Source organism: Antedon mediterranea, chromosome 3 (genome assembly GCF_964355755.1).
Source record: "Antedon mediterranea chromosome 3, ecAntMedi1.1, whole genome shotgun sequence".
Taxonomy (NCBI): domain Eukaryota; kingdom Metazoa; phylum Echinodermata; class Crinoidea; order Comatulida; family Antedonidae; genus Antedon; species Antedon mediterranea.
The window spans coordinates 28240646-28262326 of NC_092672.1; the positions used below are offsets into that span (position 1 = coordinate 28240646).

Sequence of the window (21681 nt, forward strand, 5' to 3'; positions counted from 1 at the left end):
ACGCAGTTGTTTTCAACCAATTGCATTAGTCACGGTGCAGTCAGCTACACTCGTTATTCGAAGGTTTATATCAAATCTCTCTATTGTATTTTAGTTGTGAATAGCATTCCAGTGTATTTCATTTCATTCTGTCTAAATTGAAGCCGCATACGACCGGAACAATACCGTTATACGTAATATGTAGACGTTGAGGTATTGCCAAGTGGCGTGAGAAAATGATTAAAAAACAGCGCATTTCAAAGACCGGACGATGAACAAAAAGTGATTAAAGTCAAGTGAACAACACACTTGATTCTAAGCGATTAAAGTTTCTGGCTGGGGACACGAAGTTGCATTTCTTAGTTCAGAATTAGTTTCAATCCGTACAATACTATACAATTATTTATTAGAATTAATCAAATCCCATCACTCTAGTTAACTATGGAGAATTATAGCCGCGTTTGTCACGTAAGCGCTCACATCCACGTACATAGACGGATCAAAGATAGCCTACCCTTCTATGCCACCTACATTTAGAAAATTGTTATGCAAAAGATAGGATATTAAGTATGTTCAGCACTTCAACTCCTTTTGAAAATACTGGACCCGCCACTGAGCACGCATGTTACTATCTGACGTCATTTCCGCATGCGACTTAATATCCCCTAACCAAAAGTTAAAACGCGGAACAAATTCAACCGCCTACTTAAGTTGCGTTCACACAAACTCAATACAGTAAACAAACAATAAGCTACATTCCAATAATTCTATAGTAATAACTTATTATTATTTCCCATGAAAAGTTGTTTGTTTTTATTTCGCATTGTCACCGTCTACGCCTAATTCTATTTGCGCGAACGTACATTCTATTAATTCATTGGTTCATCACACAAGTTTGGGTAAATAATACGGTCACAAATAGAAATGTATATAAAATCACAATGGTCTTTTTATTTGTACTCCAAATAAAGTATTGTTGAATTGTTCACTATTTTAACTTATTGAATGACGTAACATTCCCCGCTGTTATTTCGATCGAACAATGTCTTGTATATACGGGATAATACCTGCTTACTGAGTAACCTATTTGTTTTTCTTTTCAATGATATTATTATAGCTTGTGTTAAATTTCAACAATTTTCAAAAAGCGAATTAGCGAAATAGGTCTCCTATACTGAAAAACTAACACTCAATATAACAAATTTTTCCACATTTCATTTATTTCAAAATAAATTTTACACTCAAGTTTTCGTATGTTTCTGTAGGAGATTATTAATGTCGACATTTTCTTTTTTTCTGAAGTCAAATTTACGTCGTTGTTTTTGAAAATCAATCGTTTTAATACAAAAGTGATGATAAACGTGTAAATAGTATAAACGAAAACAAGGAAGAGTAAAAGTACCTGAAGTAAATGAGTAACGTAGGCCTGTCATGAATTTCTGTAGGCCTCTATGTTTTTTTTTCATTTATACGGAAATAACATTTTCTTGAATATTGAAGTTGTTAAAACATGTCTGTAACATAATTTAAAAATTATATTTGTTGAAGTGCCAAGTGTGTTAATTTTAGATGATCATATACTATTTCTGGCAACCACTTCGGTCCGAAGACAATTTGTTCTTCTTTTGTCGAAGAATGTGTTTAATTGAAAGGCCATACTATAAGCCTATCTATATTATGTCCAATTCAAATGTTCATTGAGTTAGGAAAAAGAAAATACGATGACAAAACAAAACAAAATAGGAAAGTTTTCATTCTAGAACTATCGTTAGGAACTGTCTTTAAGAAGATATTTGTTTTCTTTACATAAAACAAAAGCAACTAGAAAATATTTCTTCTTAGAGAACTATACGGTAACCATTTACACTAGGATGAAACGATCGACGGATAGAGGCATTTTCCTACATAAAACAAAAAATAAATCTATAACAGTTAACCATGAACTACCGTACCATATATAACCATATATGCTGCTTTTGAAGAAAATATTATTTTAAAAATCCAACCAAACGACGTCATTTGATTGTATTTTAAAAAGATTTTTTTCTTCAAAGCATCATAGATGGCTATCCATAGTTTTTTTGTTTTATGTAGGAAAATGCATATTTACCTATTTTTCGTCGATTGTTATCACCCTAGTGTAAATGGTTACCGTATAGGTCTCTATAAACATTTTCTAATTGCTTTTGTTTTATGTAAAGAAAAAAATATATGTTTATCTCGTCGTTCGTTATCGTTCGTAGTATAAAGGACCCTAAAAGTGCATGTGATATCTATCATATTATTATTAGTCATCATGTGTGAATATGTGCTTAGATTTTTGTTTTTAAAAAGCATTTCCTCGTCCAACAATCCACTTTCGTTCACAACGTGAATTTCTCGATTCGTTGTCATTGTATCTTGGGTGTTCATTAAATCTATGTTATGTTGCAGAAAAGTAATATAAATTATGGAATCGATTTCACAGTTATCAATCCTAGTATGATATAAAAACAACAAAGACAATTGCATGACAGATAGAGGAACACATACTGGGTATGGTGTTCTACCGAAGTGGAAACCTGCTGATTACGTAATTGACTTTTCTGAGATCAAAGCTCTCATCGGAGAAGTTTTTCAAATCATCAAAATAATACAGTGTCCAAGTCTCAGTGGTTACAGAAAGTAACAACCCGCTACGCCACCGCGTTTCTTGGACTTATGGCGTTTAAAGCACACAGCTTGCCCGTTGATATTCGACTGGTCCATGCGTCTCGTCCCCATGGCCAGGCCTGTAGATTCGATACTAATCACAGGGACGTAATTATAAACTATCCCGGGCGTTATGCCTTGATAGATGGCCTACGAATACAATAACATATCAAGGATTTATATGGTTTGCGAAATTAATTGTAGCGGCTGGGTTCGTCATATTTGCGATTAGTATGTTGATCCGATAAAATGTATTTTGATGTATATGAGAGCAGGAGGTGAGGATCGGAACGTTATATCACCGTATGGGGCTCTCCAGAACACGAATTACACTCAGATTAATTGATCGGATTGGCACGACTTTTATTTTTATGTCTAAACGTTGTGTGAGACACTACGACCTTAGAAACAGACGCTTAGGCTATATCTTACACCAAGGACAACATAACTATACTATTATTAAACAATCTATTTAATTTATCTGTCATTGTACGTTCGTCGGTTATCCAACACAACTAGTACTACTATTTATTGCATGATTTATGGGAGTTACAGTCTATTGGTTACCGGTTACTCATTGCTAATTGCTACTAATATTGTCCTTCATTCTCAGATGTTCAATTTATCATCATAATAATAATATATCATAAATATTAAAAACCGCTCAGATATTTTATAATTCAGTTGATTACTACTAGTCTGATGTTCATTCAATTCAGTATAACAGTATGCATTGAATTGAATTTCTATGAATGAAAAGCAAAAGTTATATAGCATTACTAAATACTAACTTTCTTTCTTACTAATAGCATGCATTCAATAGCAGTTCCATAGTTTGCAGGTTCCTTATAGCATTGAATAGCTAATTACGCAATATGGCATTACTAACAATCTATAGTTGTAAAATAGCATTGGATAGCGCAGTAGCTTGAAGTTGGAGCATTGAATAGCAGGAATATGACATTAGTTCTAAAAATAACAATGAAGAACTAAGTTTAGCCTGGTGATATATACTAATAATTATTGCCTACTCGCCGTGAGTGTCCTAAATTCCGGGCCACACATTAACACATTTTCAAAATGTTTCAATTTATATTTTGGCCTACTGGTTCTTTTTCTGCATTTCCTTTCTTCTTCTTTATAATGTGTTGTGAAAGTTTTTCTATAAAGAGCAGGTCTGTTTAAGATTGAAATGTCACTAAATTATAAATGGAGTATGGGAAATATAACTTGGATACAGTAATTGCTCGTTCTATGCCTACTTTAAATTTGCTGTAATTTTATTGTCTATGCCATATACCATCAGATATCCGATAGGGTAGAAACAGCTTAACCGCTATCAACTAATTCAAGAGTTATTGCAACTCAAAAGGATTTGTTTGTTACCGACACCACTTTCCGAAACAATTTTACGTAATTAACCCTCGTAATCTGGACATTTTGTAGAGAAACAATTTGCCGGATCAAACACCTTTGACCTTAAATATTAATGTTGTAAATGCGACTAGTTGCTCTGTGTGTCTAGTCTAGTTAATGTTTCTTTTACGTAGCACCACCAAGTGGGCATTTAGATTTTTTTTACTGAGCTTGAAGGTAAACTGAAACACAAGAGTCAGCCATTCTTTGGCCTTTATAGATACTGTCGGTAGAGATCGACATTCAGAATATAATGATGGAAAATGTGGCACACACGGGGGTGGGGCATTTAAAATTACCAGATAGAAAGTACAACATCATTATTTACAATATTAGTAACACTATTATTAAACAGCAATTAAAATCATAATGTAGGCGTATCAAACAAACAACGTAAACTAATCTTTAGTTAGTTTCTCGAGTTAATGTAGATACTGTACAGTGATCAATTCAAATCAATTTAGTTGTCTTTATTTCTTTCTCTCCGCCCCCACCGGGGCCCCCACTTACTGAATTTACTGATATGCCGCTCCTACCATCTCTAGATAGCATTGCGTGGGTGGGAGGGGCTTTCCGCCCTTAGTAACCCAAAAATGTTTGCACTTCTTGCTTGAAGGCGTTGATTGATATTGCACTCTTTTCGGAAGTTACAGTTTTCGATAACTCGTTTACTGAATTTAAATTTTCGAACATTTACCCTCATGTTTTCTCGTAGTTTGATTAGGTGTCCTCTTGATTTTTTTGTTATCAGATATTTTTAACATATCTGGAAAAGGTAATTTGTACTGTGATCATTGTTTACTTTAGGCACCGTATACCAAACGGCCCACTAACAATAATAAGTTCGATTATACAAAATAATATAATGCATGTTTATGAATTGTGAGAATATTTCATTCGTTGAAAGATTGGCTGCTCATCATTCAACGAATACAGAACATTCATTAATTTGTTTATAACACACCTACTGACTGTTTTCAAATAAACTTTTATTCAGTTAATGCATCTTGAATCGGGTGAATAATTGTATAAAGGCAGGCAAGCTACTTGTCTGTAGACGCGTCATCCAAAGGCGGTTGGGCGCAGAGTAGACACATTCTAGAGGTTAGTTTTCGAACGCGGATCATCTTTCAACAACCTTTTTTACACTGAAGCAGTGAAACCCTATTTTATGATGTGTACCTATACAATTTGATTTGCTGAATAAAGTATGTAGGCCTATCGCTGGCTTTGAATTGAACAGTGGCAAAACATTTAAACGCAATTGACACAATCAAAGATAGTTACGGGTAGTAGAATTCGTGGTATCATTTCAATAGAGGGCGACATTCATAAAATAAGATTGCATTTTTCGGTGTTTGCGTATTTTCATATGTTGAGAGTAGTAGGCTACATACATACAGTAATGTTATTAGAATGCCATTGAATTTAGAATCTTGTAAATACACATTTTATATTAAACTTGACTACCTATAAATATATATATACAGGTCACACAATGGAAATATAATAACTATATTTTATTGCACATTCCCTATTTCAACTAGAAAAACTAGAGTTGTAAAAATTATATTATTTCTCTCATTTTGGCATAAATGTACCGGTAAATTGATCACTTTGGCTTTCCAACATACATAGAGGGCGCTTACACATTTTGAGTATTCTTCATAGTGTCGCAATACTCTGCAATTCAACTCCACCCTGTAACAAATCTTTGGTAGTGGACAAATCTTTAGTATGGACATAAGGTCGAACCCACGACCATAAGGCTGACGGAGTACCGACCTACAACTCCAAATTTCTAATGAATTTTTTTGTTCGTCTACTATATAGAATGTTTACTGACTTTCCATATTATAATTATATAAGTTAAATCTTTAAAAGATAATCAAAAACGATTCAGTAATACATTTACAGCATTTAGGCACTTACGGCATTAATGGCGTCACTTAATGATTTCACTATTCATCATCGAATTATAATTCTATTTAATTTATTTCAGGTACAAACATATTAATAATTTGAATTGTTTAAATGCTCTTCGGCCGGAGGATTCGGATTCTAAATACCCGATTGCACCGCCAAAAATCTGTTGTGATACCTTCTGCAATGACCAACTCAATTTCCGAACGCTTTCACGCTCTACAAATTCATTGCTCTTTTTGATCAGACCGTCTCTTGGATTCATTTAAATGAAATTCACTAATTTGTTCAAATACTATCATAATGAGCCCGTCCCTTCTTGTCGACCAATCGCCATTGCAGTAGTACAGCATCAACTCCTCCTGATGAAATGACTACTTGGTCGTTGAATAGAAATTTGGTTCCTGTCACATGAGAGCTATGGTGTTTAGATTCGTGAGATTCAGCCTAGAAAGAAAAAAATACAGTGCTTTGTGTAAACGTAAACGTTTGTTAAAAATCAGTTGCGACGAGGTGGCCTAAGATTTTCAGCTGCGGTTAATTTGTCTCTCCACACAATTTTTTGGTGAAGGAGTACAAAATTCCTGTCGAGTAATCTCATATACAGTACTGTTGCGAGGTGTGGTACCCTTATCGCATATGTCAAATTCAAATGATTGAGCAAACCCAGAGACCCAAACCCGGTTGATCTTACATCAACGTCGTCAGGAACAATCATATGAGGGGAGACTAGACACTCTTGATATCCCATCCACAATCGCTATTAGAGATTGTTATACTGTTCTATTTGTTTGCAATGTTTTACTTTATCATCAAAGATCTATTATTTATAATTTACTCATAGTTAATAATCGTCATGATACTCTCACTTTCAAGCATCTTCGCTCCAGTAATGATATGTCAAAATTTTGCATCCCGACCAGATTCACTAGAACTTGGAATTCCATACCCAATGAGATTCGCGATATTTTTGTTAATGGTTCATTTATTAATTTTAAATTATCTCTAAAGCTATATTTTAAATGTCAGAGAGAAACTTTTTAACTTTTGAAATGAAATGATATGTCTATGTTATTTTAGTATATAATCTTGTTATTTGTAATTTTTGTGTTGGAGAGACACACCTTACCGGTGACAGCGTTTTGTTTAATGCTTTTGTCTCTCCTCGGCTTCGTGTCTTGTATTTCATATATATATATATATATTTCTATGTTTTTTTGTGGTTTTTTTTGTTGTAATTATTATTTTATGTTTATTGCCGAAATGAATAAAATAAAAAAATAAAATAAATGTGTCGCACTGCCCGCGTTGCCTTGTTATGAAAGCTCGCTTTTTGGACGCAACTCAGCGACGTAGGCTAAGTTGTCCAATCACAAGCGACAGTTCGGATGATTCATCGCTTCGGGATTGGTTAAAGTAATTGTTTGCGGCGCGCTTACGCTCTTCTACGTTGCGTCCAAGCAAAACCAAGCTTAGTGGTTCCGTTTTAAAAACCACCGCGCGAAGTTGCATGACTGAGTTACCTGCCTAAAATTAATAGGCACACAGATACTGTGCTGATGTAATATGTGTACACATCCGTTAATATAAACGGCGTCCCATAATATACACAACTTTTCATTTAAATTTTATATTTACCTTAAATGATGTACAAGGATATCGGAATAGTGAGAGGAATCCATAATTATCGCCTGCTACTAATATCTGATGATTGTTTGAACGTCCGACAGTATTGATGTCCGTTCCTCGATCTCTTGATGGCCATATACCTGAAATATGACGTCATAAATCTACGTTAAACCAAGGTAGGCCATACTCGTTCATGCGAGCTTGTTGAGGAGCGAGCTTGTTTTTAGGCATATTCTAGGGCTAATTTGGAGTGGAGTTGTGGCTTGGTGGTTATGATGCTTGGCTACCACTCCAAGGGTCCTGGGTTCAAGTCCCGTCACATGTCAGGATTTTTTCTAAGGACAAAATTACAACTCCACTCCCAAAGACTTGTAATAAGACTTTGTTTATGTAGAGCATCTTGTGTATATGTTTGTCTTGTGAACCTCTGAGGGTCCCTAATGATCAGCAATAGCTGGATGGATCACCCTCATTAAATGTGGTTTAAAAAAAAATCTCTTGAATGGAGACCGCGATCTTCTTAGACCTATTTTGCTGAAAATGTATTAACTGTAGGCCTACACCAACACCACATTGTGTTATATGTATCATGTTTATTTATCATAAAAACTCACAAACTTACCCATTACGTTATATCCCAGAATGCAGTTGTTTGTTTCCCATTTAATTCCACGGATCTTTTGTTTGTTTCCCTCTTGTTTCATTTCTTGAAGATCCCCTAAAAGCACATTAATATTAAAACCCCTATTATCGAAATCATGGATCTACAGTAAACATATAGGTTATGGACGATGTTGTTAAAAACGACTGGACCAAATCCAAAGCCTGGCGGAGAGTCTAACGTTCAAATCATTACAGGGGCAATGAAGCGTATAATAAACATTGTCTAATTTACATTATGCTGCTACTTACAGTACAACAAGTCGTAGTTTCCAGAAACACTTCGTAGAAACATGTTGTCAACCGACCAATCAATGTGAGTCAAGAAATTACCATGACCCTAAAAAAAGATTTATATAAACCATGTCTTACTTATGCGATGATTTATTTATTAAATTCTTATTTTATGTTTCCAGCTTTCTATTTTTGTAATGTAAAGAACAAATATTATGTATCATGCTTACGTCACTTGTAAACGTACGTACCTGCAATGCAATGACCTTCCGGTAAACCTGTCCGTCGTCCATGACAGCAAATATGTAAATCTTATGATCATGTGACCCCATAACAAGCATCGAGCCGTCTATAGTTTTGAAAATAGTAAAGAATTCCAATTGTGTTATTATTTTTGTTAATGAAAATCCGATGTACGTATTTTTTTTAGTTTGCAAACCCTAGGCTCCGCAAAATGTCTTGTTTTGGTATAAAGATAATACCCAGTGGTCGTTTGCTATGCGGTAGTTGTATTGAAACATATTACCTGGTGAAAATCGGATAGCATCTAATTTATCGGATCCAATTTGCACAGAAGTTACATGCATCCCGTTAGCAGCGTGTAAAATGACAAATCTTCCAACAGTCGTTCCAACAGCAATAATGGCGCCAGTTGGATCAAAGCAGCACGATAAACATGGCTTCTCAACATTCACCTTCCAAACCAGCTTATTATTTTCTGCAGACCATAACATTACGAAGCAATCGTATCCAGCCGTTACGAAGAATGAATCCGTTGGATGAGTTTCCAGTGCCCATAACTCTTCACTATGCCCCTGCAGAATGTAGTTAAATTTCGTTCGCAAAGAGCCTATCATGATGCTGTTCTTTGTTGTTCCCAAAACCACGACGCCATCTGCACCACCCATGTTGACTGGTGCAATAGCCCGTATTCCCCCTGCGCTTTCTGGAAACTAAATATAGAAAAGAAAGAATTACTTTTTAGTCGCGTGCAACGCGACTCTATAGCTCACTATAGTCGGTCGGTTGGTCGGTCGGTAAAACACTAACTCAAATTGAGCACATGACTGCAGCCTCGATATGGCCTTGATAAATTATAGTAGTATTACAAGTATTACGTTTCAGCCACTGGAGCCGTGACACACGTAAGATACTTTTTAAAGAATTCGTCGAAAGGAATTACCACCTACCAGTCTTTCAACTTTGACTGAAGCGTAGTCTCTCATCGAGTCCCATGCTAATAGACGCCTGTCCAAACCTCCTCCAGACAATAGTGTGCCATCTTCCAACATACACAGCGAATATACACTGCGCTCATGCGCATGTTGGATTTTATGACGTATACAGAAAACTTCTGTTTCAGAATCTGAAAGGACATAATTCATTGAGCTTAGTATCTTCACAGAAACAAGCAAATGATTGGTAGCATAATCCTACAGTAAAACTAGAGAACGTTCATGTCTCTTGATGAAAAGAGAGTAGGCCTAAGAAGACGTGACCATATAGATTGTAAGCAAGTGGATTCGGCTTCGTATGAACACAGTTCCATTTGACATAATTTTAATCAGGAGTCCATATTGTTGACAACCTGTCTTGTCGTTCTAATCAACCAGAGGCAACATCTAGTACTGAAGTAATTTCTTCTTTACAGAAAGTAATTACCTTTTCCCCAGATTGTAATAGTTCCGGTCGCATCGCCAACGATAACCTCTCCCACTTGTGAAAATGCAAGACACGTTATGTACTTCGGATTGTCTCCCTTAAAAAGACATTTTAGAGTTATAAGAAGTCACCATTCCATAATATGGTCTACATGTCTATTCCTGAGACGCCTAGCCTAGCCTGGGCTGAAGCCCATCAGGTTGTAAAGTTAACATTTAAACTTGTTAAAGAAATTTGTATGAGTTTTTTTGGTATGATAATTGTGCCATTGCGTGTGTAACAGAAGATGTTTTAGAAAGACAAGAATAGTTCTCCATCTTTTAAAATAACGAAGTCTAGTCCACGGTGCTCAGTTTTTTTTTACGAGGAGCAGATTGCACTATCATAGGCCTAGGTTAGTTTGTCAACACTATTGACAGTCATCTAAAAGTCTGTTCATATCTACGTATTGACAGCTGCAGAATCGGGTGTTTTCACCGAAATCATGTAATGCGAAATCAACCATACTTTGAACCACATACCTCAAATATTCCACTTCGTCTGTCTCTCACAATGCGGTTATTATCTAGAGTCCAGAAATATAAATGCTGTTTTCCAGCACTTACTATCAAAGAGTCGATCTGCGGATGGAAATCGGCAACTACAACCATGTCATTTTGAGATTGCTGAAATACAAATATTAGTAAAAGACGTGTAACGTTTGTCATTGTGTACGAAGAAAATATAATCAGTAATTACCAGGACTTTCTTTTATTAATATAGTAATAGTAGAAATATTTAAGAATTTATATTTTGCTTTTAACCTAATTTTAAGAAGGTGCAAAGTACACTGCAATATAAAAGGATAAAACGCATTGATTGATGGGTTGATCGGACAGGTCAACCAGCCAATCAGATCAATCAATCAATTGAATACATTTTATTATTTATCTAGAAGTTTTATAAGAGTGCGCCACGTCAAACGTAAACCTAGGTCTACCTGTATTTCATGCGTTGGATCAATTAGTAATTCATACTCCTGAAGGAAAATTGTTTAAACAAAAAACTTAGAATCAGTGAGTCCAGAACTAGAATCGGCAAGTCCAGTACTGGAATCGGTAAGTCCAATACTGGAATCGGTAAGTGCAGTACTGGAATCGGTAATTCCAGTACTAGAATCAGTAAATCCAGTACTGGAATCGGTAAGTGCAGAACTGGAATCGGTAAGTCCAGTACTGGAATCGGTAAGTCCAGTACTGTAATCAGTAAGTCCAGTACTGAAATCGGTAAGTTCATTAGTAGAATCGGTAAGTCTAGTACTGGAATTAACAAGTCCAGTACTGTAATTGGCAAGTCCTGTGTCGGAATCGGCAAGTCCAGTGCTCGAACCGGCAAGTCCAGTACTGGAATCGGTAAGTCCAGTACTGGAATCGGCAAGTTCAGTACTGGAATCAGTAAGTCCAGTACTGGAATCGGTATGTCCCGTACTGGAATCGGTAAGTCCAGTACTGGAATCAGTAAGTCCAGTACTAGAATTGATAAGTCTAGTACTGGAATCGGCAAATCCAGTGCTAGGATCAGTAAATCCAGTGCTAGAATCGGTAAGTCCAGTGCTGGAATCGGTAAGTCCAGTACTGGAATCGGTAAGTCCAGTACTGGAATCGGTAAGTCCAGTACTGGAATCGGCAAGTTCAGTACTGGAATCAGTAAGTCCAGTACTGGAATCAGTAAGTCCAGTACTGGAATCGGTAAGTCCAGTACTGGAATCGGTAAGTCCAGTACTGGAATTGATAAGTCCAGTACTGGAATCGGCAAATCCAGTGCTAGGATCAGTAAATCCAGTGCTAGAATCGGTAAGTCCAGTGCTGGAATCGGTAAGTCCAGTGCTATAATCGGTAAATCCAGTGCTGGAATCGGTAAGTTCAATGCTATTTTGGGTAAATTCAATTGGAATCAGTAAGTATTGTATCTTTTGATTTTTCTATTCGTTCTAATTTGTTACCTCATTCTGCGCCAGCAGTAAATCCTCGTTCCAGTCCCAAACACTTAGGATGTGATTCTTGCTGTTGTCTACTATCAAAAGCCATTTACCTTCATTCTGAAAACGGATATTTACGCGTAGAATTAAGTTATGGTAGTTGCCTGTATTATCTATCTTAAATACAGAAAAATAGAGAGCACCATACGTGCTCTTTCTTAACAATGTTATGTAGCCTAGAAGTTAAAATATGTTCATGCTCAGTTCGGCCATTAATGCTTATCTCTTATGGTAAAAGTCTTCCATAACGCATAACAACGCTGCAACTACGTCACGAAATCGAGAGGAGCGCTTTACACGTATTACTAATTGGTTGGTTTTGTCCACGTGACTTAGGCCTACCTCATTTGAGAAGCTGAGAGCAGATATTCCGACTTGGAAGCAATCAAGACCGATGATTGCGTGCGTACACAATGAACTAACTTGCCAGACTCGTACATGTGCCTGATGACAAATATAAACAATCCATTAATTAATGTAAAAAAGCTCTTTATTTTCGTAGCCCAGAAATAGGAATTTAGTTTAGTTTAATTAGATTAAATTGAACAAGCAGTTTTATAACCAATCATCATTATTTGCTTTTTAACCAAAGTTTGCCCTGTGAATATAGGTGACTTTTGTGGTCAAACATATCTAATCATTTTTGCAAGTTTGGTTCAAATAAGATAAATAGTGAAAAGAAGCAGAATTGTTAGAAATAAACAGCAAGAAAAAAAGTTAATTAATCCATTTTGTCTAAAAAGAATTTTGTTTGACGAAACATGTATTACTGGGGGTTTGCCAACCTGGTTCAGTTTTATCTGTTACTTTAGCCATATTTGTACACAACAATAGCCAGAAACAGAAAAAACACAACGAATATAGCAAAAGAAATAAGATCGAAAAGGTATTTTTCCTAAAAATACTTACTGAATGAGAAATAACTACATCTGGTGGCTGTTGAAATGAATATAGAATGAAATTAAATACACCTACGAAACAATTAACACATGACTACCTCAATGTACAAACTTTGGAACAATTTGTTGGCAAAAAAAAAACATGAAAATGGAAAAAAAATTAAGAGAAAACAATAGGTGTATTTTGCACATGCTAGTAATAAGCAAGAAATGTGTTGTTTTAAAATTTACTCAAAAAGATTCCATAGTTTTAGGCAAGAAATAAAAAACATTATTCAGAAAAGATAGCTTTATTTTATGAAATGCATATAAACAAGCTCGCAAACAAGGAGATTATTTCATCTATGTAGACAATCAGCAAAAAATGTATTGTTTAATACCCAACTATCCTTCACTATTACCCAACCTTTTTAACTCTTGCCTATTACAAAAAGTATGAAAACCTATCTGTGTCACTTATCGACATAACGTTTCGAAATTTCTAAATTAAACGTGGAAATTCGGATTCGTGTTTCGAATAGTAATCTCCCAGATTAATTCGATATATTTTCCGAATAGGAATTAGAGAAAAGGTGCAGTAGTGCAGCGATCTGATAGTGAAAATAAAATAGAAACATTCTCTTTGGTGTAAAAAAAAGGTAAATATTTACAGTAGAGTCTGGAAGATATCCTTCTTTCTGACCTGTTGCTATGTATGTACCGGATGGATGGAGTGCCATGCTAAAATGAACCAAAAATAACATCGAAAGATTTTATTGTAAATTCTTTGAAAATAAATGAAATTGTTCAGCAAGGGCCGCACTGCAGATTTTAAGTAACTGCACACGTTCGTTCAAAATAGGACAGAAAATGGTTAAATGAGAATCTTTTGATTTGAACATACACAAATGCCGACTGAAACTAAATGACGTCATATTTTATTATTTGCGCATGTGCCAAGTCGACTGACACTTAAACTATCAAATATGAGCACGTCGAGTTTAGTTGCTTTTTACGTATGACGTCATAACACTGCGGAAGTTGATTAAATTAAGAATGTCGATAAGTAGACAGTAGAAGTTCCAATGCCTTTTTATTCTCTCATAGAAATTAAATCTCTCATCTTTACAACTCACCACTGAATGTCTTCGTTATGGCCGACATAGTGACGTTGTGTATGTGCCTTTCTGTCATACAGAACTACAACTGCACCGACGTAATACGCGAGTTCTGATGACGATAACACAAATAAATTATTACCGCAATCAAATCCCCTGTAACCATATCTAAGACCAAGTTAAAGAAATATAAACAAGCAATAAATTTGCATGATTTGTTCGTCACACCTGTATGTAAGTGATTGCACCCACCTGATATTGTTTATGTTTTAACTATACTACTACACAACTAGCTTACTAAACTAAAGCAATTTATAAAATAGAAAGAGTAGGTAAAAGAAAAGTTGAAAGAAACATTAACACAGTAACCTAAACGCTAATATGTATACATAATAGTAATACTTTGAAAGGATACACCCAGTCGAGTTTTAACTTTTTCTTTGGTGCTGCGCTGGGATTTGCATGGCCTGTCATGACGTCATCAGTAGGATAAAACTCTCTCATTTGACCGTGGATTGACAAGCGTGCTGGGCTGTAGTAAGTTTTTGGTGCCAGATGTTTAAATCTTTTAGCATATTTTTCTTGAAAGTAACCGAAGTCACTCGGAAGATCACTGTCAGACTGCACATGTTCAGGTGATGGCACGTTCAATAACTGTGTCACACGTGAAGGCTTCGCTTCTTTTTTCTCGCGTGGAGTATGATTATTGTCGTCTGTTTCTTCCATGGGAACCTCATCAGGTTGTGTTTGGAATTCTTTTGGAAGAACTGGAAACTCCGCTTGACTGGTTGAGATCTTGAAAGTGGATCTCCGTAGCATCTGACGATGGGGATGGCGTGACCGCGTAGAAACGTCTTCGGTCGATCTAGTAAAAGCATGTTTTGGTTTGATTGGAGGTAGGGTATCTTCTGATGAAGAGTCACGTGGCGATTCCTCATAGCTTCTTCTTTGCCGTTGGTAAGCTGTTGAAAATAATTACCGTATAAAGTTAAACTTGACGATAAGGCGGGCTTCCAATGTCTTGTCTTCTCAATATAAATGATGTATCTTGTTTGAATAAAGTGGAATGTTAGCAAGTGAGCTATGACGACATTTTAATTTGTTTTTTTTGTAATACTTTGTTTTATTAAGGTTGAAATGTTTTGTTATTTTGAAAGACTAAATAAAAATGGATGGAATCAGTAACTGGTCAGTTTGGTTTGAAGAAATAGAAGGCATTTTATTACTTAAATTGTATTATTTTTCGATAAACCAAATGGAATAGTACGTCTGTATCTTCAAAGAAAATAATACGGTGTTACATTTTGAGAACTTTTTACAGCGTGAAGATCTTCTAAAATTATCCTCACCTTCGTAAGTTTCCTCTGGATCACTACGTTTAAGTTTCTTGGCAGGCCTTTTCCTTTGGAGACTCTGGTGAGATTGGTTGTACTTGGGTCCCTGGTGAGGCGGTGGCATGCCGTTGTCGTGCCCATTAGTATATCCATTATCTCTGTCTGTATCGGATTCCTCAAGACTTGAATCGCTTGGAATCTGCACCCTTCGAAGTGGTTCTAATCCACAGGCAATAAACACATCATGGTCTTGAAACTCATGGAAAAGCTGAGAGAAACTATGAACCTAGGATGCATAATTAATAGATGTTATTTAAGCATGGAACTAAAAGAAAAATATATAATGAAGTCAATAAAGCATGTGACTTTAGAAAAAGCAGACGGTTAATACAAAAAAATAGCAAAGATGAATTCTTTCTGTTCCTATTTATTTTGAGCGTAACCTACATTTACGCATGCTCACATTGTAATATGATAATGCGTAATGATATATAATGACATAACTTTTGGTCACGCGGATACTATTACGGCGCTGATTGGTTTAAGTTCTTAAGGTCTTAGGCCTTACCGCGATCAATTAAATATTAGGTAACAATGAATATGATGTCGATAATACTAATAATACACAATTTTGACGGTAAAAAACAATAAATAAGTTTACTTTCACTTACCTTCTCTTCTGTTTTCCACGTGTATAGCTGTTTAACTGGTGGATTGTGTAGCATCACGGCCTGGGACATGTCCCTCAGTACGTGTTCAAAACTTTGAGAAGTCCTTGGGTTCAGAAGTATCTTAGCCCTGCTGTCACGATTCGTATTGCTAACTACAATGATAGCCCTAGGCTTGGCCCAGCTTCTTTGTTGCATATCTGTTGTGGGTCCGTTGGAGTAATATTGACTTGCCGCGGCCGCTTCTTGTTGTTGTTTATCGTGGTCTCTTTTAAATAACAGTTTGTCGGTTTTCCGTAATGGTCCTGCACTTGGTTTACGGTTATTCCAGTGTTTTTCCGAGTTTTTAACTCTTCCATACGATATGCGGGAAATAAATTGTCCACTGGCGCAGACATATCCTCGCCCATCGTCTAATTCGCCGATATCGTGGATTGGATCACCGTTTAACGTATACACGTGTCGTACCCCGTATGGTAAAGAGATTTTGTCTCCCAGATACATCAGAAGCGTCTCCCATGTTGAGTAGTTTTTATAATTTACCGGAATCGTCAGTCCTTTGAAATGTTTATCACCATTCCGATAAAACGTCACCAGCCTCGTTTTGAACTTACTCTTATTATGAACTGCATGGTTTGGCCCGTATGCGAACATACTTTCATCGTCGACTATGTCGTCGTCGTCTTCGTCTACAGATACTTCAGGTGAAAATCGATCAAAACCTTCGTCACTGTCGTCAAATATATTCGTTCTCTGCATTCGGTACGACTTCTCGGGAACCACATCATCGAACTGTTCGTCGGTCATACAATCCTGAAATAGCAACAGTATTCGTCTAGTAATTAAAATCAGAGACGAAATATCAAAATTATTGAGAGCAATTTCCATCATTCCATTCCTTTACCGAAATGTTATACCAAAGAAACAAAGAAACCCACTACTCTTCCGAAAGATGCATTGAGGTTTTAAGTGGACACGAATGTGAGGAAAATCATTAGACCTTATTATTACCATAATGTAATCGAATTCCGAGTCATATGGCCGAGCGATTAAGGCAGGGGCGCCGTTTATCGTACCTAAAGAGCCAACAACAACATCGGCAAGGGTTCGAGGCCGACTCGCTCCTAGTTCTGGTGGTGGAACAAGTCTTCTCGGATAAGGACTATAAACCGTAGGTCCAGTGTACACAGTTATAACCTGTGTGTACTTTAAAGAACCCAGTTCATTATTCGAAAAAAGAGTAGGGGGTTACCCCGGTGAACTGGTTCACACAATAGCCTCTGTATCAGGGAGATTACCACCTATCTGATAGGACAGTGATTAATTCACTATTGGTAATCCTTGGCCACATTGCCTAAAAACATAAAATAAATAAATAAAATAAAATAACCAAATTACATACAAATTATTACATTATGAATGTTCTTATATAGTACCGCATAGCATCAATAGTAGTATTATTTATCACGGGCCGATTTTTTATTTTTAATAATTATGTATGTAGGTAGGCCTAGGGCCTAGTGCACTTTATTCAAATACGGTACTGAATGCATGATTAACCAATATAATAATAAGACAGATATGTATTATTATTTAAATTGATTTATTATTATTCACTTATTTCTTATAAATTTATAATATCTTTGGGTTAGGGTATCCACAGCACCCACACCTACCCCCAACATCATAAATTTGTTTTTACCATAATGTAATCGGGATTCGATCAACATTGCACACAATTTATTCAATTTTAAATGTTCATAACTAAAGTATTATTTATAGGTCTACATAGCCCCATTCCTACCAACCTTATGTGTGTGAAAGTTCTAGATCTAGTTCTAGACTCCGTTGTACCATAAAATACAAATAACATCCACCTATAGACACTTGTTGATGTACCGTAATTAATTTCAATTCAAGCAATTACAATAACATTTGCGTTTATTGGTATTGATTTTACACGTCACAAGAGCCGCCGTAATTACAATATGAAAATTGGCTCAAATTACATAACTTAATTGTGATGGTTATATTAGATAATAAATTAGATTTTATGAAAAGCAAAATTGCCAATTTAATATACGATACAGTACTTTTGAAATTGACGGAAAAGTATAGAAATACAGCTTAATAACGAGGATAAGTCAAAATAGAGGGAGGGGGAAGACTTTAATATGTTGAACTTAATGTCTTTATCTCTTTATATTATAATAATAGTTCATTCTTATATAGGCAAGCATATAAGCAAGCTCTCAATGCGCTGCACAATTACCCCGGTCATTTTTTGGATCATGCACGTGTGGAAACATTATTCCCTAATATAATAATAATTGTATTGTAATCAGCAAGTGTCTTGCCTAAGCATACATTCAAGCAATGTGGCGAGAGTAAGATTCGAACCACGATCAGTAATCCAACGTCCAACAAACACACGGCCTCACGCCGAAATTAAGAGGGCAGTCGGTTCCCCCTCCCCCTTCTCGGTTCCGCCGCCTTGTATTGATAAGGTGGGATAGCACAACTAGATCAAGCGTGAAGGTAAGGTGAGGAGGGGAGTTAATCCGTTACCACCCCGTCTCCCTCACCACCACCACCACCACCACAACCACCGTCAATTAGACCGAACTTTTACAGGTGCCGGCCGCTCTACATTATTTCGTATTATTTACTCTTTCTTACACAAACAATGACGTATGTACAGATCGTGAACTCTTCGACAAATTGTACAAGTTTTGCATACAAAAGTCTGAATGTGTAGGCTGTTTCTTTACAGTGTCTCCTTGAAAACGAACATTGGAAATACTGATCCTAACTAACCGATAAGTGAGTTCAGTGTTACATTTTGATGAGACATTTGAACGAAAAGAACAAATCTCTACTATGCATCAAATTCAAAAATTCCTATTCTAAATACAGTAGGCCTAAATGGCTATAACCAAACTGTTCTGGTTTTCGTTGAAAGTCGATTATACTTTAGGCTTATGTCGTATTAAGCTAAATCCTATAATAGCTTGCATTAAGAATTATGAAATGACAGAAATCCCCAGTGTCCCCGGAATATGAATTGGTTGTGGTGTTTAAACATATTGTCCCTTGTTCGTTTCACGGACAAGTCTCCCTTCGTTCGATATGGGTGTCTAAAACGAGGGGTTTTGGTTCTGTAACGCAATTCATCACATAGGCTTACACTTTTTCTTTGAAAAATTAGTTCAACTATTTAACATTAACATGAAAAATGTAGGCCTATTTATTACATATAGAGCCATCATCATGCAATGTACTATATTAATCAATTTATATAAAGCATATTGATTATTATTTATAAACACATGATGAAAACATAATTATTGAACACGAATAATAATATAAAATTTTAAAAAAAATCCACAAACACAAAATAATCCTAAATCGTCTTTGGTACATTTAGGTCTTATAACACCCACGTCGTCGGTGGGGCTGGGATGGTCATACATGGGCTAAGGTGGTCAGAATGTGATGAGGTGGTCAGAATGGGAGGAGGTGGTCAGATATGGGCTGAGGTGGTCATACATGGGCTGAGGTGGGCATGGGCTCTGGTTAGAATAAGCTGAGGTGGTCATGCATGAGCTGAAGTGGTCATACATGGGCTGATGTGGTCAGCATGGGCTGAGGTGTTCATACATGGGCTGGTCGGCATCTATCATCACCCACCACCCCCCCCCCCCCCCACCTAGGCTACCACATGTCTTGATCAATTCAACCACATTGTGGTAACTCTTAATTCTACCGAATACTTCGTACACATTTGAACATCGATTGCTCTAAAGTCATGCTATAATGGAACATCGAATTTTGTACATACATTAGTAACCGGTACTTAAACTAATAATATTAATCTTTGTAGGCCTAATGCTTATGACACTAACCTGACGTCATTTCCTGGTACAGTTTCTAGTAAATTTAATGAAGATTGAAGATTATAACAAAAGCCAACCTGCCTCTCGTATATGACAACTTCTTATTATTGGCTTGTTATGTTGTTCAAGTTGTTGCTTTTGAATTTAGATAATGGAGCGCGCATATCACAATGCTATAGTATCGAATATCCTAAATACACACAGACGTGCATTCCCCAAGGTTCGTTGTAACATCGCTATGGAAACTCTTGTTGAAATTAGGTAATGCATAAGAAATATTTTAATTGTAATATTGTATAATACATATTGTTGTCATGGTGATACGACCTAATTTGAATCGATACAGATATCTTGATTGATTGACTTTATCAAACGTACTGTAGTGGTATTTAGAATATGGCAAAATCGACGTAGGCCTAATTATGATCATATAATTTATATTACCATACTCTTCAATTTAAAACAGAACCACATAAAATAAAGCGTGTACCAGAAATCAATAATATATTACCGTTAGGACATATAAAAGTAAGCCTACATGAAATTTCGTTGTCAGAAATTAAGCATCGATACTGTAGTAGAGTTCTGTGGGTGGTGACACCGAGGCATATTCGCGGGGAAAAACAATAACATATAACTGGTTCTGAAATAATGAAAGGAGCGACGGCGCGTTCTCCATATGAGTTTCCTGCTTAAGTAATTCTCACCAATTTTAGAGGTTTGTCATTGGTAGGCTAATTGAGGACCATCCAAAAAAAAAAATGTGTGGTGTTGGAAAATCTGCGCCGGTGCACAAACCCCCATCTTTTGCAATTATTACGATGCGCTTTTATTCCAAACATTAATTACCGTACAAAATTATTACAAGCAACATAATAATTGTGTAAACATACATCTATTTGTTGTTGTTGTTGCTTCTATACATTATTATTTGCCATAATAAAATAAAAGGTTTCAGTAAGTTATATTCACAGAGTAGGCCTATAAGCCAAATTCTTGTTTTATGTGTTACGTGCGTCCGATAGCAATGTAGAAATTTGTGGGTATACGCACAAAAAACATGTGAGACCAGTGGTGGTGCCAACGCGGATGGAGAGGACAGTGATGTCCCCGTCCCCTCTCCGGCGGATCATGTTGGCGGGGGAAATTCATATTATAGAGATTCAAGATCAAGAGCCCTTTTTGTGTCTCTTTATCGGAGAACTCTGGTGCCACTTCTGTCTGGCACCTGCTGGCAAAAATTGGACGGTGAACGTCCTATTTAGATCTCTGTTTACTTGTTTACGTTATTTAGCCTAATATAGTGCAAGTTAAGTCCGACCAGTAGTGAGGTAAAATAGAAAAGAATAAAACGATGAAATCGAAAGAAAAAGATGGCTTACCTCAAAAACATCATCGTCGACCGGGCTTGACATGATCAATTTTTGGTGCAAAGCAAATTGAAGATATTGATTTCTATATTTGCTTTGATTGTCCCGCGTTCCTTATCTCTTTAGGCCCATCATTTCTTTTGACTACGTGACTAGACTATACCATGAGTACCTGCAATGTGCAAAGGTTGCTCGGAGAACCGTGC

The 21681-nt window shown here is 36.3% G+C and overlaps 1 protein-coding gene across 3 annotated transcripts; it reads right to left on the minus strand.

Moving 5' to 3' along the window:
• Positions 1-5098: 5098 nt before the first annotated feature.
• Positions 5099-20290, minus strand: LOC140045138 (echinoderm microtubule-associated protein-like 2). 3 transcript variants are annotated; one of them, XM_072089900.1, is made up of 19 exons: positions 20115-20290; positions 16213-17022; positions 15557-15827; positions 14623-15169; positions 14226-14375; positions 13761-13830; positions 13121-13147; positions 12554-12655; positions 12176-12271; positions 11174-11212; positions 10716-10859; positions 10195-10291; positions 9723-9898; positions 9059-9485; positions 8784-8881; positions 8551-8638; positions 8261-8356; positions 7648-7778; positions 5099-6456 (listed from the first exon to the last, which is right to left on the minus strand). In XM_072089900.1, exons 2-19 carry the CDS (start codon positions 17014-17016, stop codon positions 6298-6300), a joined length of 3522 nt encoding a protein of 1173 aa, XP_071946001.1. In that variant the 5' UTR covers positions 17017-17022; positions 20115-20290; the 3' UTR covers positions 5099-6297. The 3 variants fall into 3 exon arrangements, with proteins under 3 accessions (XP_071946001.1, XP_071946002.1, XP_071946003.1); XM_072089901.1 differs by lacking the exon at positions 13121-13147; XM_072089902.1 differs by lacking the exon at positions 11174-11212.
• Between the last annotated feature and the right edge of the window lie 1391 nt (positions 20291-21681).

What these genes read in the sequence shown, in the direction of transcription:
- LOC140045138 (XM_072089900.1), bottom strand. Translation starts at nt 17,016, where the DNA reads ATGACCGACGAACAGTTCGATGATGTGGTTCCCGAGAAGTCGTACCGA. An exon ending in ATGTAGTTATTTCTCATTCA is followed by an intron (nt 12,656 to 13,120) that starts GTAAGTATTTTT and finishes ATTTGTCATCAG; the next exon opens with GCACATGTACGAGTCTGGCA. An exon ending in CAGTCAAAGTTGAAAGACTG is followed by an intron (nt 9,486 to 9,722) that starts GTAGGTGGTAAT and finishes TTCTATATTTAG; the next exon opens with TTTCCAGAAAGCGCAGGGGG.